Raw genomic sequence first — 21,024 nt, forward strand, 5'->3', positions numbered from 1 at the left:
AGGTCCCGGGGCGCTCGGGTAGGTAGTGGCCAAGGGGGTGCCCGGTTGCGGCGGCTCTCCGCGGGCCCCCGGGGCCAGGGCGCCTGGTCGGGCTGACGCAGCCCCGGCTCGGGAGGATGGCCCCAGCACCTCCTCCCCGGGACCCCTCCCGGCAGCACCCCCCGGGGGCAGGCGACGCCCCGCGCGCCCCACGCCCCCCGCGCCGCGGGCGCCGCCGCTCGGCCGGGTCTCCCGGACAACAGCCGCCGCCGCGCTCCCGAGGCAGGTCCCCGCGCCCGCCCCGCGGCCCGGCCGCCCACCTGTCCCGGGGGTCGATCCAGCTGGTCCTCCGGGTGTTGTGATCGATGTAGAAGACCTTGCCGTCGTAGTCCCTGGCCTCCTCCCAGCCCCGGGGTAGCGGCAGCTGCCCGCTCCCGGCCCTCCTAGGCATGGTCGGCGGCCTCGCCGGCGGGCGGCGCCTCCATAGGGGAACCGGGCGCGGGACGCGGCGGGAACGCGACTGCCCGGGCCCGGCCGCCGCACCCCAGATCCGGGCGCCGGCGAGGGGTCGGGGCCCGCGGGGCTGAGGCGGGGGCCACGCGAGGGGACTGGGGGCGTCTCAGGAAACCCTGCTGTCGGCCCCGCCGGGGATCAGTCCACCATGTCTGCGTCGGAGCGGGCGAGCTAACCCTCCTCCGCCTCCTCCTCCTCCTCGCGATCGCCGCCGCAGCCTCCGCCTCTTCCTCCTCCTCCTCCCCGTCCCCCTACGGCCGCCGAGGGTCGCGGCGCCCAGGCTGCCCGAGTCGCCGCCGTCTGGGCTCGGATCCGGGAAGCTCAGCAGAGCGGCTGCCGAGGCGGCGACGGGGCTCCTCATTTGCATGCGATTAGCATGTGTCCGCCCCTCGGCACGCCCCTGACCCGCCCTCACCACCCCTCCGGACCAGCCCCGCCCATCGCCCCGCCCCCCCCGCCCGGCTCATCTGCATGCACATTCCTCGCCGCCACATTCCAGGGCTTAACCCTGTCGCTCCCGCGGCTCTGCGCGCGGGCCTGGGCGCCGGCCGCAGCCGGGCGTCAGCGGCGGCGGGGGAGGGGAGCCGCGGGCCAGGTGGGAGGGAGGCGGACGGAGGAATGCACGGCTCGCTGCTTCCTCCGGACTCCCGAAGTCTCCCTACGGCCGAACGCTTGGGGTTTATTTATTTTTTAAGAGTTTCGGGACGGAAAACTAACGAGAAAGCGCCCCGCAGCCCTCTCCTTCCACCTCTTTCCGACTTCCAGGGAAACTACAAGACTTTGCCCGAGAGGAAGGGGGGTGTGGGGAGGCTCCCTTCGGAAGCGAAAGGTCCCGGCAAACAGCGAGGGCACAAAAGGGTCCCTCGCGCGGCGCTCCGCACCCGCTCTCGGTTCCCCGGGCGGTTCCCGTGGCGAGGGGTGGGGTAGAAAGTGTGAAAAGCCCCGCCGGCGCCGGAAAGCGCGTCCGGGGGCCTCTGCGAGGGCGCCCGGCTCTTCGGGAGCTCCGAGGGGCCCTGCGGGCCTCGCGGCGGACAGCGAAGGCGAGTCCCGAGGTCCGAGAGCGCCGAGACCCGCCTTGCCCCCTGAGGGGCCCCGCCGGGAGGACTCGGGCCAGACCCGGAGAAGCCGCTGACCACCCCGCCCTGGTCGTCGTCCACGTCCGCTCGGCCCGCGGGGCCCCTCGCTGGACGTGCCCGCCCCGGGCATCCAGCCCCTTCCGTCCGCCCCCGCCCCGGGAAGTCCCCGGCCCCGAGCCCAGCCGCCGCCCGGGGAGGTGTGGGCGAGCGCGCTGGAAGGAAACCGCGGCGGCCTGGCCCCTGGACGTGTCCGGGAAGGAACGCGGACTTTCTCTCATTCCACAAGTATTTATTCAGCGGCTACTAAGTCCTGGTCGGCCCGGACGTCGGGCTCCGGGCTGGACTGGGTCACGGGCAGCAGGGCCTGGACCCACAGCATTTGCGCCCCCCAGCCTTTCCGTCTCGGAGGGAGCCTCCCAGTCCCCCAACTCCTCTCCAGCCCGGCCTGCACCACCGTCCTCACCATTCAGAGTCTTCCGGGTTACTGAGCAGCTGTTTTTATAGTGGGGGGTGGGGGCGGGAATCAAGGAAGACCCTGGGGATCGGTCTTTCACCACTAGGTGTGAATTCGCTTAATCCTGCCGCCTTATACGTAGACTTTTTCCCACCTTGCGCCGCACACAACGCACAGCAAGGGCTTTCAGGGTGGGGGATCTGCAGCCGCGTCCGCCTCCCCTCCTGAATCCACCCACGGGTAAGGAGGTCAGGTTAATTGAGGTTCCCCAGGGCGCGGAGCTGCCCCCGTTAGTCTGGCAGCAGCCTTGGAGGTGGGGACGGCCTTTGGTCCTCTAGGCCGGCGGGGCATCAGTGGTCCATCTCCAAGGAGGAGGAGGTTGGTCCCGCAGAGTAAGTATGGAGGCTCAGGGGCTTGGAACAGCTTCGTGGTGAGGACTGGACCTGCCTTCTCGGGCGAGGTTCTTAGAGAGGTTGTATCCGTACCTGGAGCATCTGAGTAGAAACTTTTACCATAAGACACTCTAGAGAGTTCAGAGGGTTGCACTCAGGAGCTACCCTAGGGTGCAGGAGGCAGGGAAGGTAGCCACCCAAGATGAATTCACTTTCTGTATCTTTCTAGGTCTTCCTTGTGTACACCCAGGGAGTCAGGCTTCACCGGTGACAAAGGGAAGACCTGGCTTGCTCCCTCGTTCAGCCTCACTCCATTCATCAGGAAGTGATCCCACGGGGGCAAGCTTTGCCCTATTCCAGGTGAGATGGGCCATCCTAGTGTGTAAGCTTAAGGTTGTACTTCTGAATGCTGGGAAAAAGATAGGACTAAAACTAATCTCTCATGCTACTGAGTAAAGGAGAAGCTTTGTTTTGGACTGCTCTAAATTGGCCCATTACCATGGTCAAAATTTGTGTCCTGGTATACTATTAATAATAACATCATCTGGCAACCCAGCCAAGCCATTCTTTAAACCTCGCTTCCGATATGCTTCCCTCCCCTAAACAGAAAACATGCTTTATATTAAAAATGTCTGCATCCTGCTATCAGAGAAAAAAGTGACACACTTTGCCATGGCCACATTTTAGTTTGTTTCACTGGGATAAATTACAACATGATACTTCTCAGTTAATTTCAAATTTGATAAGCTTTCAGATAAGTCAGTATTCTTACCCAACTTCTAAAATGGATGAGGAATCCAAAATAGCATAGAGCTGTCAATGGCTGTTTATTGTTCCATAAATCTAAGACTTTGAAAGTGAAAGTGGCTCAGTCTAGTTGGACTCTTTGCCACCCCTGTGGACTGACTGTACAGTCCGTGGAATTCTCTAGGCCAAAATTCTGGAGTGGATAGCTGTTCCCTTCTCCAGGGAATCTTCCCAACCCAGGGATTGAACACAGGTCTCCCACATTGTAGGTGGATTCTTTATCAGCTGTGCCACTAGGGAAGCCCAGGACTTCAAAAAGGGACCCTAAATAGACAAACAAAACTCGAAAGCATTTAAGAGACAAGCTCACTTCTTCTCCCCTCCTGGGTGGCACAGGGAACATTTGGCCACACAAAAGCAGTTCAGATGATAGGAAAGTCGCCCCTCTGCAGGGTTTTTGTCTTGATCAAGTTTTACTCTGCTGTTCTGAGTTCACTCGGTTTACATAGTACCACCCCTTCAGAGAATTCCTAGGGGTTAAGACGAGGACTTTTCATTTTGTTTACATTCACATCTGTAAAAATAAAACCAACCTGAAGATTATCCACTGTTTTATAGATGATACGTTTAGATTTCATTTGGTTCCAGTTCAGAAGGACGATGCTGTCTCTTGCCCCAGATCCCAGAGTATTCCAGTTTTCTGGCCTTCAATTCCCTTTTCTCCTAGCTTTCCAATGTTCTCCAATACTGATAGTCGGTGGGGATGAGCTGCCATTAAACAAAGCTCCCATGTCAATGTCCAGATCCTGGGTGGCAGGAAATTGAGTGGTATCAAAAACGAGAGTGGAGAGTGAAAATTATTTCAACAGAGAATTCCTTATATCCATCCAAATTGAAATACATGTTTTTAGTCCAGTATAGATGCATATTTAGCAATCCTAGCTCTACGATATGTAAAATTAGTTCGTTTTGGCTGCACTGGGTCTTCGTTGCGGCGCCAGGACTTTCTCAGTTGCGGAGAATGGGGGCTGCTCTCTGCTGCTCTTCTCACTGGGACGGCCTCTCTTGGTGCAGCCAGGCGTCAAGTAGCGGTGGCACATAGACTTAGTTGCCCCGAGGCATGTGGACCCTTCCCAAACCAGGGAAAGAAGCTCTGCCCCTTATACTGGCAGGTGGATCCTCACCCACTGGACCACCAGTGAAGTCCCTCAGGGCCACTACTTTATCTATAGATAGTTCCCCTAGATACGCAAGAATGTTCATTGCAGCATGCTGATAATAACAAAGCTGGAAAAATCAGCAGTGCCCGTCATTAAGGGGCTAAGCAAATGCATTATCCATACTCAGCGGGCATTTAAGAAGCTTGTGTAAAAATGTGTTTGCTGATACGGAAGGATGCCCAGGATTCTTTTTAATCCAGTATATATACATATACTGGAAGAAAAGTAAGGTGCAAAAGACGCTTGCTTGTAAGGAATTCATTTACATTCTTTCTTACATAATGAAAAAATATAAGGTTCCATTCTCCTTTCACCATCTTTAGTTTGCATTTTTCCCCATTTCAACTTTATAATCCATGAAAAACAGCTTTTTTTTTTTTTTTTCTTGCTAACTTCATTGGAGATGGAGGCAGTCATAAAATTCAAAGAACACAGTCTCGTGTATGCTTCCTTAGTGTCAAGGGGAGCATTCAGACAGTAAATGAAGAGAGTGGGGGCTGTCGGAAAGAAAGGTCTCATCAAGGCAGTATACATGACGAAAATGATCGGTAAGGCAAATGGATGGGGTTGAGATGCGAGGACATGATTCCAAAATGGACCAGCATGCAGGGACAGCAGGCTTACAGAAGGACATGGGTGCTGGAAACTCCAGGCTGAATCTGGCATGCAAGGACCCAAGACTGGCTGGAGCCATCTAGTTAGGAGGCTGGCATGATAGTATAGGTATGAGAGAGATAAAAGCCTGGATTAGAAATAAAGTGAGGAGGGCATGAAAAGGAATGATCCGGCAAGAATTTGTTCCTGATTAGATTAAGAGGTGACTAGACCAGAAGGAGGAACCTGGTCCGATTCCAAGATTTTAGGCCATCAGGAGAGACTCAAATAGCTGAAATAAATGAGGAAGTCCAAAAGGGGATCTGATATGGGCTTTGATTTTTAGAAATTAGAGATACTCCAGGAGAGAGTTAAAGGTCAAGACTCAAAAGGTCAGGACTGCGAGTGTATCATTGAATGTTGCCCATCGGAAAATTCTGTAAAGGGCTAAGGATTTGGGACAAAGTCTTGGGAAGGAAATATCCAAGTCTAATACGATTAAATAACCCATCTGTAATCCTGTGTTTGGCCTAGAACTCTTCAGTAATTTGATATGATTTAGTTTATTTCTTCGTGAAATGTGGTCTCCATTTTCAAGGATGTGTGTAGGAATTCGTTATTGGCTTGTAATACATCTCTGAATGAATTATTGTTATAACCTTTATTGTTAAGCTATTGAGTCAGCTCACGTGTAGGACAAGAGGAACTGGTTTTTAATATTTTAATATCCCCTGTCTCTCCAGGAGATCAGGGATTATATAAACCGGAACTTCTAAATAAAGAGAACATTTTTTCCCCTAGATCGAGCTAGTGACTTTTTTGTTTTTGCTTTTCTGCATCTGAAGTGTTAAATAACATCTCTATCTCTATGAGTTATTATGAATAGGTAACCTAATCCACAGTTCCTAAACATTATTGTTTGGACAGTCCTTAAAATGACAGGCATATGAAGGACTTCCCAGGTGATCCAGTGCAGGAGGTGTGGGTTCAGTCGCTGGTCAGGAAGCCAACTAGTGCAGCCAAAAAATAAAAATTTAAAAAAAGAAAAAAAAGAGAGAGGCATATGACCTTTTAAGAATTCCCAGTGCCAGGCCAAACCAGAAAGCTCAATTACAGCCACTTCCCTTCCAATTAATTACGATACCAACACCTTAGGCAGCAACAATCATTCCAGTTCAGTAGTAAGCAGCATCAAACAGGTTAGATTTTACCTATTTCACTGCAGATGGAGAGCCACATTGAGCAAACCCCATGATTGCTAAAATGATAGGAAACATTTAATAGCTCTCGTATTAGTGCAGAGGAACAAAAGTTCAAATGACATGTTTGTATGTGTGAGGCACTCAGAAGGGATCTCTTATATGCTCTCTGAGGTTCTTTTTTTTCTTTTTACATGATAAAATAATGTAAGTTTCCATTTTCCTTTTACCATCTTTAATTTGCATTTTCTCCCCATTCCAACTTTATAATCCATGAAAAACAGCTTTAAAAGATGGGATCTGGGACTCCCGGCTTCCATTGCAAGGGGGCTTGGATTCGATCCTGGTTGGGGAACCAAGATCACAAGTGCTGTACAGCAGGGCCAATAAGTAAATAAAGAAATAAAATAAACGATGGGATTGTATTCCCTCATCCCTATCTTTTAAAACAATTTTATAGCTCCTTTCCTACCCCTCTGGATTTTCCACTAAAATCTTTCTTTTCTACTTATTATTGATCAGTCTCTCTTTCCCCACTTCATCTTCTTTCTTCATCTTAGTTCTCGATTTCCTGATGTTGACTCAATGCTGTAAATTTGGCTTTGAGAAATTAACTACAACATAATCTCCCAAATTCATTTGATTTGTGGATTTTCAAATTGAATAAAGAGAAAAAAGGTCTGTGTAATAAAGCATGTTCAAAGAAATAGATTTTGCCAATAAACATGTGGAAAGGTGCCCAACATCATTAAAAGCCAGTGAAATGAAAACTAAAACCACAATGAGAAATACTCACGCAGCTGCTGGTGGTGGTGGTTTAGTCAATAAGTCGTGTCCGACTCTTGTGACCCCATGGACTGTAGCCCACCAGGCTCCTCTGTCCATGCGGCCACCACATGGGCAAAAACTTAAATGTAGTAATGTCAGGTGTTGGTAAGTATGTGGAGCAACAGGAATTGTCATCAGTGACGGGTGGGAATGCAGATTGCTACAGACACATTTTGGCTGTATCTAAGAAAATGGAGGATATCCACACATCCTATGACCTACTGATTCCACTCCCAAGTGTATCCCTAGAGAAATTCACACATACATGCATCAGAGCCATGTACCAGAATGTTTAGGGCTTATTATTTACAATAGCCCAAAAGTGAAGCATGCAAATGTCTGATAAAGACTGTAGTGGATAAATATAGCATGTGGTTTGTTTAAACAACACAAAAGAGCGATGATAAAAGGATAAACTATAGCTACACAAAAAAGAACTGATGCTGAAGCTAAGGCTCCTGTATTTTGGTCACCTGTTGCGAACAGCTGACTGACTTGGAAAAGTCCCTGATGCTGGGAAAGATTGAGGGCAGAAGGAAAAGAGGGCATCAGAGGATGAGATGGCTGGCTGGCATCACTGATGCAGTGGACATGAACTTGGGCAAACTCCAGGAGGTGGTGAGGGACAGGGAGGCCTGGTGTGCTCCAGGCCATGGGGTTGCAAACAGAAGGACCTGACTGGGTGACTGAACCACCCCAACAAGAAGCAAGAAGCAAAATAATTTGTTCAGAAAGATTTCATTTATATAAAGAACTCCAGGGAAGTTCCTGTTTTTATGTCTTTAAATATGTGGAATATTGTTATTACTGTTGTAATAGTGTTATTTTAATATTTAAACAATAAGAAATTGGAGCCATTTACTTCTTGAGACATGCCCAAGACAGTTGGATTCTTTTTATTTTGAAAAATGTGAAAACTATAGAAAAATTGAGAGCAAGATAAAATGAATACCTAGACTGTCTTCTAGATTCACCAGGAGATAATAACATGTTGCCAAGTTACTTTTATGTCTCTATCTATAAAGATTTTTTTTATTCAACCACGAATAAAAGCAAAAATAAGGACATGAAAGTAAAAATAAGGACATTCTCTGCTATAGCCATAGCATTATTATCAACCCCCCCTAGTTAAAATTGATATAATGAGTATTAGTTACCATACAGTCCATACCCAAATCTCCCTGATTACCCTAAAATGTCCTGTATAGCTATTTGTTTTTTGTTTTTTTTTTAAGAAAAAAACAGGATGCAGTCAAGGACGTCATGTGGCACTGAATTGTCCTGTCTCTTTCATTTCCTTTAATCTTGAACATCCTTCTGCTTTTTCCTTTTTTTAGATTTTTTTTTTTTTTTTGATGTGGACCATTTTTAAAGACTTTATTGAATTTGTTACAACACGGTTTCTGTTGTTTATGTTCTGGGTTTTTGGCCCCAAGGCACGTGGTATCTTAGCTCAGGGATCAGGGGTGGTTAAGACTAACCACTGGACTGCCAGGGAAGTCCCCTTCCTAGTTTTCATTCTTTAAAAATTCTTCTGTGACAGTGACGAAGAGTCAAGGCTAGCAGTTTTGCAGAATATCCCACAGTCTGGTTTTTGATGACTTCCTCAAGATTCAGATGAAAAGTCTTGACAAGAAAATGCCACAGTTAGGTTTGTGCTTCCCACCTCATCACATCAGGAGACCTCTGACGTCCTCATCGGTCCGGTGCACGACCAAGTCACCCAAGGTGGTGTCTGACAGGTGTGTACGTGATACCATTGTAAAGGCGTCTTTTCTCCTCGGTAACTAGTAACCATCTATGAGGTGATACTTAGAGACTATGTGCATATCCTTTTCCCAAATAAACCTCTCACCCGCTGGATTTGGCATTTATCCAAGATCCACGCTTCAGTCAGTTCAGTCGCTCAGTCGTGTCTGACTCTGTGACCCCATGGACTGCAGCACACCAGGCCTCCCTGTCCATCACCAGCGCCTGGAGTTCACTCAAACTCATGTCCATTGAGTCAGTGATGCCATCCAACCATCTTATCCTCTGTCGTCCCCTTCTCCTCCCGCCTTCAATCTTTCCCAGCATCAGGATCTTTTCAAATGAGTCAAGTTCTTTCATCAGGTGGCCAAAGGATTGCAGTTTCAGCGTCGGCATCAGTCCTTCCAATGAATATCCAGGACTGATCTCCTTTAGGATGGACTGGTTGGATCTCCTTGCAGTGCAAGGGACTCTCAAGAGTCTTCTCCAACACCACAGTTCAGAAGCATCAATTCTTCTGTGCTCAGCTTTCTTTTTTCCATGCTTACATATATCAGTTATTACACTGATGGTTCCAAAGTGGTGTGTGTTTCCCTTCCATTTATCAGCCAGCTTTTAAAATCTGGCTCAAATATTTTCATTTTATTTTTTAAATGTTCGCGCTGGCTCTTTGTTGTGGTGCACGGGCGCTTCTCTAGTTGCAGAGCATGGGTTCTAGAGTGCTCGGGCACAGTAGTTGTGGCAAATGGCCTCTCTAGCTGAGGGGTGAGTTGCCCCGACTTGGGATCGAACCTGCGTCCCCTGAATTGCAAGGCAGATTCTTAACCACTGGACCACCAGGAAAGTCCCTCAGCCAGCATTTTATGTGAAGACCTTTTCCTATCTCTTTTTGCCCTTATTATTGTCATTTAAAGAAAAAAATTTGATCATTAGGGACCTATGGACTGTTTTTTATTCTGTGTGTTATATTCCACTCCGTCATTTTTATGCCAAAATAAATACAGCGCTTGCTATTTTAGTCATTTTTAAGTGTACAGTTTAGGGGCCCTCAGCGCATTCACACTGTTCTGCAACGTTGCCACCGTCCATCTCCAGGACCCCCATCCTCCCCAGCATCTGTACCCATGCTCCCCTCCCCCGAGTTCTTGGCAACTACACCATCTTTTTTTTTTATGCTCAAATTGTCTTAGATTTGGCCAAGGACGCGAGCTCCTGCGGTCTGTTTCCTGTGTCCTCTGATGTAGCTCCATCTTTCTTTGAGCACTTCCTTGTTGTCTGGCACAAGAAGACTTTCCAGGCTCCTTTCATCCTTTCTCAGCCCCAGCGCCCGACTCCGCTGTTTCTCCAGGGACCCCACCCAGTTCCTTTTTGTGGGCAAGGAACGGTATTTATAAACTGGCATTTGGGCACTTAGGTGGACTCATCGCTCTAGGAGGGCCATCCCAGCCCTCCTAGTGAACATGTTTACCTGCATATCTCTTTCTCGGTCTCAGGAATCCCTTCACGTCACACCCAGCATCACAGCATTCACTCCAGTCTTCTTCCTTCTCGTGTCTGTTCACTCCCTTCTCGACCTGGGAGAAAACTGACTCTCCTTGTCCTCACTGTATTTATGTGTGTAATCAACACTTGGGAATGTAACCAACAAGGCTGCAGAGGCGCCTTCCCTGATGGTACCACTCGCCCCCACGTGGCCTGCGTGCCTCATGCCTGGCCCACCCCCTCCCCTCGGAGGGCTCCCACACCAGGGGCCGCCCCCTGAGGACAACATCCTCGTGTTGCCCATCTTCCTCCCCATCCAAGCACACACTTCTCTTACCCTCCTTGGGCTCTGATGTCCCGCGTCCCATGCCGGGGGTGGGAGGAACTACCCCTCTGTGTGGATGCCGGCATCTGCCCCTGGGCTAGGACTCTGACCCTCACACCTGCAAGGGCAGCATTTCTCCCAGCTTCAGTGAATCTTGTTCACCTCTTGGTAACCTTGTTAAAAATGCAGACTACAGGGTTCCGCTCCCAGAGGTTGTGTATGACTCAGTCGATTGACACGAGATGATGAAATCACAGCCTCAAAAGCTGCTTCTGATGCAAGTGGTCTGAGCGACAATTTCAGAAATTCCGTTTTCATCTGGAATTATAGGATCAAAAGATAAAGCACATTTAATATTTTGACATGTATTGCCAAACCGTCTGTCTGAAAAGCTGTACCCAGTTGCAACTCCACTGGCCATGCATAGCAGCAGCTCACTGTCCCCAAACTTTCAACATACTTTCAACATAGGAGGAGGCGCTTCCCAAACCCTGGGTGAGTGGATGGAGGTGGCGGGTGGTGGTGGGGAACTTCTTCCCTGGGACTCAGTTTCCTTACAAAATCAGGATCTTGGATTAAAATCAGTGTTTCCGGAATGTACCTGGTGAGGAACATCACCTGGAACTCTTGTTAAAGAGTCCGATTTGCAGATTCAGGTCCGATTTGCATAAGATTCTCCTGGAGATGGGGGTGGGGGATCCTGTGAGTTTAACAATAATCCTGAGCTTCTCTTGAATAAGTTCCATCCACGTTACTCCTTAGACTAAGTGAGTTTTGTAAGTATTGCTGTGATCGACTTTGCATGTTGTCTCCAGTTCTATAATATTTTGATTTCGCCTGACTATACCAGACCTTGTTTAATTATGAACCAATAGCTGTGAACTTTAGAAGAAAAAGTACAGGCTGTCTACAGAGCAGCTATAATGCTCAAATAAGATATATCTGAATGATAAATTCAAGACATGTCTTTTATATCTTTGCGAAGGCTAAATATTTCAGACATTTTTTACATTTTTAAAGAAACTGCCAGTGCAAAGATTTAAAATATTCCTAAAATGTCAAGGTTGCATACTAATACCCATGTGCTGCTTTCTCATTGGGAATATTAAAGTGATGGATTAGTACGTAATAAAATAAAAACTTCAGACCTGAAGGAAGATCAGACTTCACGTAAAAAAAAAAAAAATTCAACTTTCTCAGCGAAAAGGAAATAAGTCCAGTGGAAAACAGTAATAATGATAAAAGAGGATTGAAAGTAGGTATCATGACAGCACGCTAAAGGAATGATGTGTAATTTGGAGAAGTTATGGTTAAAGAGTTTGCTGCAGAGGAATGCATTGATTCATCTTGAGCAAATATTAAACTGCTGAGGATTTTCCACACTGAAGTGACTTTTTTTTTTTTGTATTAGATTGATTGACGAATCATATTTACAAAACACTCAAAATTGGAAGACGTCAGGTCACTCTTGGCTATTGGAAATTTTGGTCAAATAAATCTTCTGGTATATACTTTTTTAAAAAAGTTAATTACTGAGCATGTACCATGAGCCAGGTTCTATTCTAAGTGCTTTTCTTCTATTAGCTTCTTTTCTCTTCCATCAACCCTGTGAGCTATGTCCTTTCGTGAATCCTTTTGCGAGAGGAGGAAGCTGAGACAGATCGCTTAACTGGTTTGTCTACCAACAACACAGCTCTCAAGTGACGAAGCTGGAACTCACACCCAGGGGGCTGACTCCAGGACCCACATTCTCCGCCACATCACAGCAGAGTGGTGGTTAGTGTGGACAGTTGTTATGAAGAGCACATTGCTTCTTTGTTTTCTAACTTCATTCAAAAGTGATTCATTATTATCAGCGGTGGTTTGGGTAGACCTGAGCCAGGTTTCTCACTGTCAAAAAAAAAAGTTACAAATAAGCAAGGGGGAAATCTAGAATGAACCCCGTGGTTCTGAAATAGTTTTGGAGGCATCACTATGAAGTTCAATATAGGTAGAGAGATGATAGGTAGATACAGATAATCAGAAATGTGCATGTGGGACTTTTCTGGTGGTCCAGTGGTTAGGAATCTGCCTTGCAATGCAGAGTTTGATCCCTGTTTGGGAAGCTAGAATGCCACATGCCGCAGAGCAACTAAACGTGCGTGCCGTGACTGCTGAAGCCCATATGCTCTGGAGCCTGGGCACCGCAACTCCGGAGCCCACACGCCACAACTAGAGAGTCCATGCATCGCAACGAGAGATTCTCCAACACGGCCAAGACCCGACACAGCCGGATAAAAGCAGTATGCATGGTGGGAGGGGGTTTCATGTTTGGGAACACATGTAAGAATTAAAGATTTTAAAATTTAATTAAAAAAAAAAAAAAAAGCAGTATGCATGTATATCCTTGGGTTTATGCACACACATGTATTTCCTGGCTTGTCTCATCAGAGGACCTGGAAACAATGGCACCTCACTGGCAGGAACTTACTACTGCAGACACAGTACTGAGGACCAGCGTTGACTGCTTGGTTTCCAACACCATGTTCCGATAAAAGCAACCCGGGATCCTTGAAGAGGCGGCTGCTTCTAGGGGTGGAGCCAGGAAAATGCGAGAGGTGTCTGGATCACCTCGTAGGCCCAGAAAATAAAGAAGTTCCCAAAGGGACTTCCCTGGCGGTCCAGTGGCTAAGCCTCCAGGCTCCCAATGCAAGAGGCCCAGGTTCGGCCTCTGGTCAGGGAACTAGATCCCGCGTGCTGCAACTAAGACGCAGTGCAGCCAAATAAATACATACATGTGAAAAAAGAGGTTCCCAAAGGGCAAAACAGTGGGGTATATTAAAGTGTTGTGATTGTGTTCGCTTAGATTCTGTGTTTGTCCACTTGGCAGTCAGCCATCCCAGGGCCAGACGAACAGCCAAAGTTGTTTCCATATCCATTGTGGTCCAGCTTTTGTGGGGGGTGGGGTGTGTGAATTAGTGCCACAACCCGCCCCCGCCGCGCCCCCCCCCCCCCCCGCCCCGCCACCCAATCCCAAACGCATATTCCCAACCACCTCCTTTATTTAACTCACACACCAAGCCAGTATTTCCCCAGCTCTGTATCAACCCAGGGCTGCGAACCAGACAACCAAGGACAGCCCCTATGCTTTGAAGCCCATGCTCGAGTTATTCAAGCTGACCCTAAACCTTGCCTTTCCCAGGGATACCCCAGTAGAGGTTGGGGTCTGTGGTCTCCCCACTCCTGCTTCTGCTCTGACCAACCCTGGTGCTTCTCCACGTGCCCCCGTGTGCCCCATTTCCTTTGGAAAATGTAAGAAATTCTTCTTTTAACTGTGTTAACCTCTGCATGTTCACTTAGTCACCTGTGTAAGTTAGAATCCCACAGGTTTTAACACAGTTGGCACAGCGAGAGGGCGCCTGTATTCTGTACACAGGCCTCTAGGTGCGCTCGGCTTGCTAACTGGGCTCACCAACAGCAGCTCTGTCCCGAAGGTGTGCCCACTGCTGTGGTCCATGCCCTTCTGCTGTCTCTGCCTGATGCCGTGTCTGCCACCACGGCCTTCTAACCCAGACTGTAAGAGGACCTCAAAGCTGACCTCATTCAGTCATAGGTGCTGAAGTCTAGTCTGGCAGCTGCCCTGATTCCCCAGTTGGCGCCTTATTTTTGGACAGCTTGGTCCACTGGGCCAAACCTGGTTTCCCCCATTCAGTAAACCTAGGTTCCAGGCAGTGACCCCAGGCTGTTTAGGATGAGGCAAAAACTCTCCCACAAAAGGAACAAGGACAGGCTTCCTCCAGTGAGACTGTGTTGGGGACAAGTCTGTCCAACCTACTCAACAGCCAAGCCAACAGTGGGCCATCGGCTGCCCTATTGGAGTCTCCCTTCCTCTGCCCTTCAGAGGGTGCCTTATGGAGAGATTTCTAAATGTGCAGAGACCACCGTCGCCTCTTACAGGAGATTGGTTGGTCCATCTGCATGGGAGCAGGCTGAACCGTTTGCTAACTTGGGATTTCTTCCGGATCTATGATTCTACCTTGATAGGAATTTAACACAGTTCATGCAGCATGGGCTAGTACTCTAGGACTACCATAAAATATATATCATATGGACAATTTTAAAATGTTGTATATTTCGTATGTAACAAAAGTTTACTGTATGATACAATCAAACCCCGTGAAGTAATGTTTTTAGTACAAATAAGAATAATTAGAACTTTAAAAAACACTAGCCAAAATCTTTAAATAAGAACTATTTCTAAATAATTTTGCTTGCTTTTGCAGTTTATGTGGCCTGATTGGGACTTTCAGATATCCAGTATTCTTTTTATTATTGAAAAAATTTATTTGTTTTTATTTAGAGGATAATTGCTTTACAATACTGTGTTGGTTTCTGCCATACATCAGCATGAATCAGCCATAGGTATACATATGTCCCCTCCCTCCTGAACCTCCCTCCTGCCTCCCACCCCTTTAGGTTGTTACAGAGCCCCAGGTTTGAGCTCACTGTGTCATACAGCAAATTTCCTGACTCTAATTTTACATACGATAGTGTGTATGTTTCAACGCTCTCAATTTGTCTCACCCTTTTCTTCCCGCCCCAGCCCCTTCTCCACAGTCTGTTCTCTATGTCTGCGTCTCCACTGATGCCCCACAGATAGGTTCATCAGTACCATCTTTCCAGATTTCATGTCTATGTGTTAATAAACAATATTTGTCTTGAATAGCTGTTTTATGCTAGACACTAAACTGGCAGGTTGAAGACTCAGAGAAATAGAATTCTGGAGCCCAAATACAATAAATTATCCAAGATTTATAGAGGAGGTGCACATAAAGCCTATTTAAATATGTAATGCAACACATCTGTGCCCAATCCTTGGCTAAAAGTTTTTGTTTGTTCTTAAAAGTTCAGGATGATGTAGAGGAAATAAAGTCCAACCGTTCAGACAGCCAAATAGCAGATGAAACAGATGGACTCTGAGCTGCCATAAAGCCCAGAAAATCCGCCTGCTCTTCTGGCTTTTATATTGTAACTGGCATGAAAACTCCATTTTTCTGCCATTGTGGTTGTAAGTTGCACAGCCTTCTGCTTTTTTCTCTCTTATATATTGACCCTTCAAAGTTTATATCATGGATAATAGAATGATAATTTATAAAGAATTTACTTGAAAATAAATATGAGAGATTGAGCGCCATAAGACTAATTTGGGCTCTGTGCCCAGAGAAATCTCATATTGAGAATTTCTTGACTTAAATATATTCACTGGAGCCACCTACTAGCTAAATCCCTTGGTGGATTTCTATTTAACTCTGTGAAGGCAGAAAAATGTATCACAGGGAGGGTATTGATTAGCATTGAACGTAGAAAGGTTGTATGTGCTACAGTGACTTTCTATGTGAAAATACACGATGTAACATACATTTGTGTTTGCAAACACACAGCTAAAAGTCATGGTCATCCAACCACTGTTGGCTTCTAAACCATCTGGCTGGTCTTTGGTTTTTGAGTTAAATAGCTACAAATTTCACTCCTACGTTTTGCTCTGGTTTCTCAGTGCAAAAAGAAAAAAAAATAGTGTGTTGACAAGTGACAGCAAAAGATGTGTTGAGAAATGGGGTTTTTCTTTTTAGCAGAGAGCACTCTTGGCCTCTTTTGAAAAGTCCAAGGTGCAAGCTGGGAGACTCTCCTTACAAACGGGTGAAGCAATCTTCCACCTATTTGATTAAGCCCTGTTCTTGGCTCTGTTCAAGCATTCCTGGGGTGTGAATGCCTTTGCTACTCTGGCGTCAGTAAGAATCAGACACTCCCCTGCCTGTAAGTCTCTGACAGTATCCAGGAGGGGGTGGGGGAGCAGGACCGTACAGGTGAAGCTATAAAGACCTGCTGTGGAACTGTAAAGAGGGCATTTCCCTGGTGGTCCACTGGTTAGGACTCAGCGTGTCCATTGCAGGGGGCATAGGTTTGACTCCTGGGGGTGGGGGGTGGGGTGGGGCAGGGAACTCAGATCCTGCATGCTGTATGCCACAGCCAGAAAAAAGATCTGTTAAAAAAAAACAACTGTCACTTACAAGGAGGAGTGACACTCTTTGTCTCTCCCTCCTGCTGGATGGAAAGACGACTAGAGAGTCTGACTGCTGTTTCTGAATCTGCTGTTTCTTCCCGGTTTACTTCTTTCTCTTTCAGTGAAGGTGGAGATGATAGACGTGCATAAATGTGGAGATGTGTGTGTATTCCTTTCTCCCGGTTTTTTTCTGTGTGTGTGCTCAGTCACTCAGTCATGTCTGACTCTTTGGGACCCTCTGGACTGTATGACCTACCTGGCTCCTCTGTCCATGGGATTCTCCAGGCGTGATACTGGGGTGGGTAGCCATTTCATTCTCTAGGGGATCTTCCCCACCCAGGAATCGAATCTGCGTCTCTTGCATTGGCAGGCAGGTTCTTTACCACTAGCGTCACCTGGGAAACCCCGCTTTGTATATATGTATGTATGTACGTATGCATATGTGTGTATATATATATAGGAGATAGTTGGATAGCATCACCAACTCAGTGGACATGAATTTGAGCAAATTCCAGGAGACAGTTGGAGAAGGAAATGGCAACCCACTTCAGTGGTTTTGCCTGGAGAGTCCCATGGACAGAGGAGCCTGGCGGGCCATGGTCCCTGGGGCCGCACAGAGTCGGACACGACTGATGCAACTAAGCATGCATGCACAGACAGGAAATAGTGGAGGACAGAGGAGCCTGGCATTCTGTAGTCTGTGGGGTCGCAAAGAGTCAGACATGACTAGCAACAACATGTGTATTTGAAAGCACACACACACACTCACACATATGCATATATACCACAACTTCTTTATCTGTTCATCTGTCACTGGACACTTAGAAATAGTGCTGCAATGAACACGGGGTACAGATAGCACTTCGACATAATGTGTTCATTTTTTCAGATACGTCCCGAGATGTGGACTTGCTGAATTATATGGTGCTTTTATTTTTCACGTTTTGAAGAGCCTCTGTACTGTTTTCCATACTGACTGTACCATTTTCCAGTCTTTCCAACAGGGCGTCAGGGTTACCATTTCTCTTCATCCTCACCAGCTTCTGCTATCTCTTGGCTTCTTGATGACGACAATTCTAACAAGCACAAGGTTAGAGATCTCACTGTGGTTTTGATCTCATCCTATCTTATCCACATTAACGTGCAGAACTGAGGAGAATAATTTGGGTGCAGGCATCCCTCATTCATCCTAGGCCTATTGAAAAAACTTCAAGGATACCATGGATACCAAGGATGCCATGGCCCTGCATCACTGTTGCTAATGGTCAAGGATCAGAGGCACTCCTTGGAAAGTGTCAAGAATCCTTGACTCAAGTCCATTGCAGTCAAATGCTTTCCTGGGGAGCCTTGCATAAATATTCCTACGAACTCTTCCACAAATGTTACGTGAATTCGTATGTGAAATCCTGCATAGTAAAGAAAGGGAAATGGAACCTCACTTCAATCTCGTTCTTGGGGCAGTTCAAGATCCACAGACTCCCAAGGGAAGGTCTTCAGCAGATAAAGGAGTGAGACTTGGTGGGGGAAGGGAGATCTCTGTGAGGGCTGAAACTTTGCAGCTCTTCCCCAGGAAATCAACAGAGCTTTGCCGAAGGATGGCTCGTCAGCCAGGGAATGCAGAAGGAGATGAAGAACTGAATCTTCTGTGTGCACACAGAGGAAGGCGGATTCATGGAAAGTGATCCCATTGTCAACACTTCAGTTCAGTTCAGTCTCTCAGACGTGTCCGACTCTGCGACCCCATGGACTGCAGCATGCCAGGGTTCTCTGTCCTTCCCCATCTCCCAGAGTTTGCTCAAACTCAGGTCCATCGGGTCAGTGATGCCATCCAACCATCTAACCCTCTGTCATCCCCTTCTCCTCCTGCCCTCAATCTTTCCCAGCATCAGGGTCTTTTCTACTATGCAGCTTTTTGCATCAAGTGGCCAAAGTATTGGAGCTTCAGCTTCAGCTCAGTCCTTCCAATGAATATTCAAGACTGATTTCCTTTAGGTTTGACTGGTTTGATCTTCTTGCAGTCCAAGAGACTCTCAAGAGTCTTCTCCAAAACCACAGTTCAAAGGCATAAATTCTGTGGCACTCAGCTTTCTTTATAGTCCAACTCTCACATCCATATATGACTATTGGGAAAACCATAGCTTTGATTCTACAGACCTTTTTTGGCAAAGTAATGTATCTGCTTGTTAATATGCTGTCTAGGTTGGTCATAGCTTTTCTTCCAAGGAGCCAGTGTCTTTTAATTTCATGGTTGCAGTCACCATCTGCAGTGATTTTGGAGCCCAGATATGTCACTGTTTCTATTGGTTCCCCATCTATTTGCCATGAAGTGATGGCATGATCTTAGTTTTTTTGAACATTGAGTTTTAAGCCAGCATTTTCACTCTCCTCTTTTACTCTCATTAAGAGGCTCTTTAGTTCCTCTTCACTTTCTGGCATAAAAGTGGTGTTATCTGTATATCTGAGGTTGTTGATATTTCTCCCTACAATCTTGATTCCAGCTTGAGCTTCATCCAGCCTGGCATTTCACATGATGTACTCTGCATCTAAGTTAAATAAGCAAAGTGACAATATATAGCTTTGATGTACTCCTTGCCCAATTTTGAACCAGTCTGTCTGGTTCTAACTGTTGCTTCTTGACCTGCATACAAGTTTCTCAGGAGGCAGGTAAGGTGGTCTGGTATTCCCATTTCTCGAAGAATTTTCCACAGTTTATTGTGATCCACACAGTCAAAGGCTTTATTGTAGTCAAAGAAGCAGAAGTAGATGTTTCTGGAATTCTCTTGCTTTTTCTGTGATCCAGTGGATGGTGGCCATTTGATCTCTGATTCCCCTGCCTTTTCTAAATCCAGCTTGAACATCTAGAAGTTCTCGGTTCTCGTACTTTGAACCCTAGCTTGGAGAATTTTGAACATTACTTTGCTAGTGTGTGAGATGAGTGGAATTGTGCGATAGTTTGAACATTCTTTGGCATTGCCTTTTGTGGGGATTGGAATGAAAACTGACCTTTTCCAGTCTTGTGGAAGGACTGTGTCCAAGGGCAAAGGAGAAGCTCCAACAAGACGGTAGGAGGGCGAAATCATGTTTAGAAGCAAATTCCATACCCACCGGAAGTGCTCGGAGGGCTCAAACAAAAACTTGTGAGCATCAGGACCCAGGAACCCCACAAGAGACTAAGCCAGACCTGCCTTTGAGCATCTGAGTATCTCCTGCGGAGGTGTGGGGCAGCAGTGGCTTGCCGCAGGGACAGGAGCTCTGGCTGCAGCAGACCTCAGTGGCGCGATGTGTGGCATAAAACCTCTTGGAGGAGGTCGCCATTATTTCCACCATAAAGCCACTGAGCAGATGACCCAGAGACTGGAGAAGAATTATACAGAAGAAGTTCTCACACTGTTGGGAAAGTTCTAGGGCCCACAACAGATTTCCCAACCTGGCGATCCAGCAGAGGGACTGAAAACCCCCAGGGAATTTGAATTTGAGGCCAGTGGGATTTGATTACAGAATTTCCACAGGATTGGGGAAACAGACCCTTGGAGTGCACAAACAAAGCCTTGTGTGCACCGGGACCCAGGAGAAAGGAGCAGGGACCCCACAAGAGACTGAGCAGGACATGCCCGTGAGTGTCCAGGAGTCTCTGATGGAGGCGTGGGTCAGCCGTGGCCTGCCTCGAGGTCAGGAGCGCTGAATACAACAATCCTGGGATCCGCTGGCATAAGTCCTTTTGAAGGTGGTCACCATTGCCCCTACCATAGATAGGCCTCAGGTGATGAAAAGATGTCTTTTTCATCAAGGAGGACAGGAATGCAAAAGTAGGAAGTCAAGAGATACCTGGAGTAACAGGCAGATTTGGCCTTGGGGTACAAAATGAAGCAGGGCAAAGGCTACCAGGTTCCTCAGGGAACACAGCCCCACCCATCAACAGAAAATTAGATTAAAGATTTACTGAGCATGGCCCCACCCACCAGAGCAAGACCCAGATTCTCCCATCAGGAAGCTTCCCACAAGCCTCTTATCCTTATCCATCAGAGGGCAGAAAGAATGAAAACCACAATCACAGAAAACTAACCAAACTGATCACATGGATCCCAGTCTTGTCTAACTCTGAATCTATGGGCCATGCCATGTAGGGCCAAGATGGGTGGGTCATGGTGGAGAGTTCTGACAAAATGTGGTCCACTGGAGAAGGGAATGGCAAACTACTTCCGTATTCTTGCCTTGACAACCCCATGGACAGTATGAAAAGACAAACAGATGCAACACTGAGAGATGAACTCCCCTGGTTGGTAGGTGCCCAATGTGCTACTGGAAAAGAGTGGAGAAATAGCTCCAGAGAGAATGAAGAGGCTGCTGGTGGTGGTGGTTTAGTTCGTGCTAATTCGTGTCCAACTCCTCTGGCACCATGGACTGTAGCCCGCCAGGCTCCTCTGTC

At 47.3% G+C, this 21,024-nt stretch overlaps 1 protein-coding gene across 1 annotated transcript in view; it reads right to left on the bottom strand.

Annotated features, from left to right (window-relative positions):
• WWC2 (WW and C2 domain containing 2) overlaps positions 1-430 on the bottom strand; it is a 146,786-nt gene extending 146,356 nt beyond the window's left edge. Inside the window, exon 1 of the mRNA XM_068969775.1 lies at positions 300-430. Within this exon, the coding sequence (XP_068825876.1) occupies positions 300-430 (131 nt within the window). The remainder of the gene's footprint in view (positions 1-299) is intronic.
• Between the last annotated feature and the right edge of the window lie 20,594 nt (positions 431-21,024).

The sequence above is a fragment of the Capricornis sumatraensis genome, chromosome 4, assembly GCF_032405125.1.
Source record: "Capricornis sumatraensis isolate serow.1 chromosome 4, serow.2, whole genome shotgun sequence".
Classification (NCBI taxonomy): domain Eukaryota; kingdom Metazoa; phylum Chordata; class Mammalia; order Artiodactyla; family Bovidae; genus Capricornis; species Capricornis sumatraensis.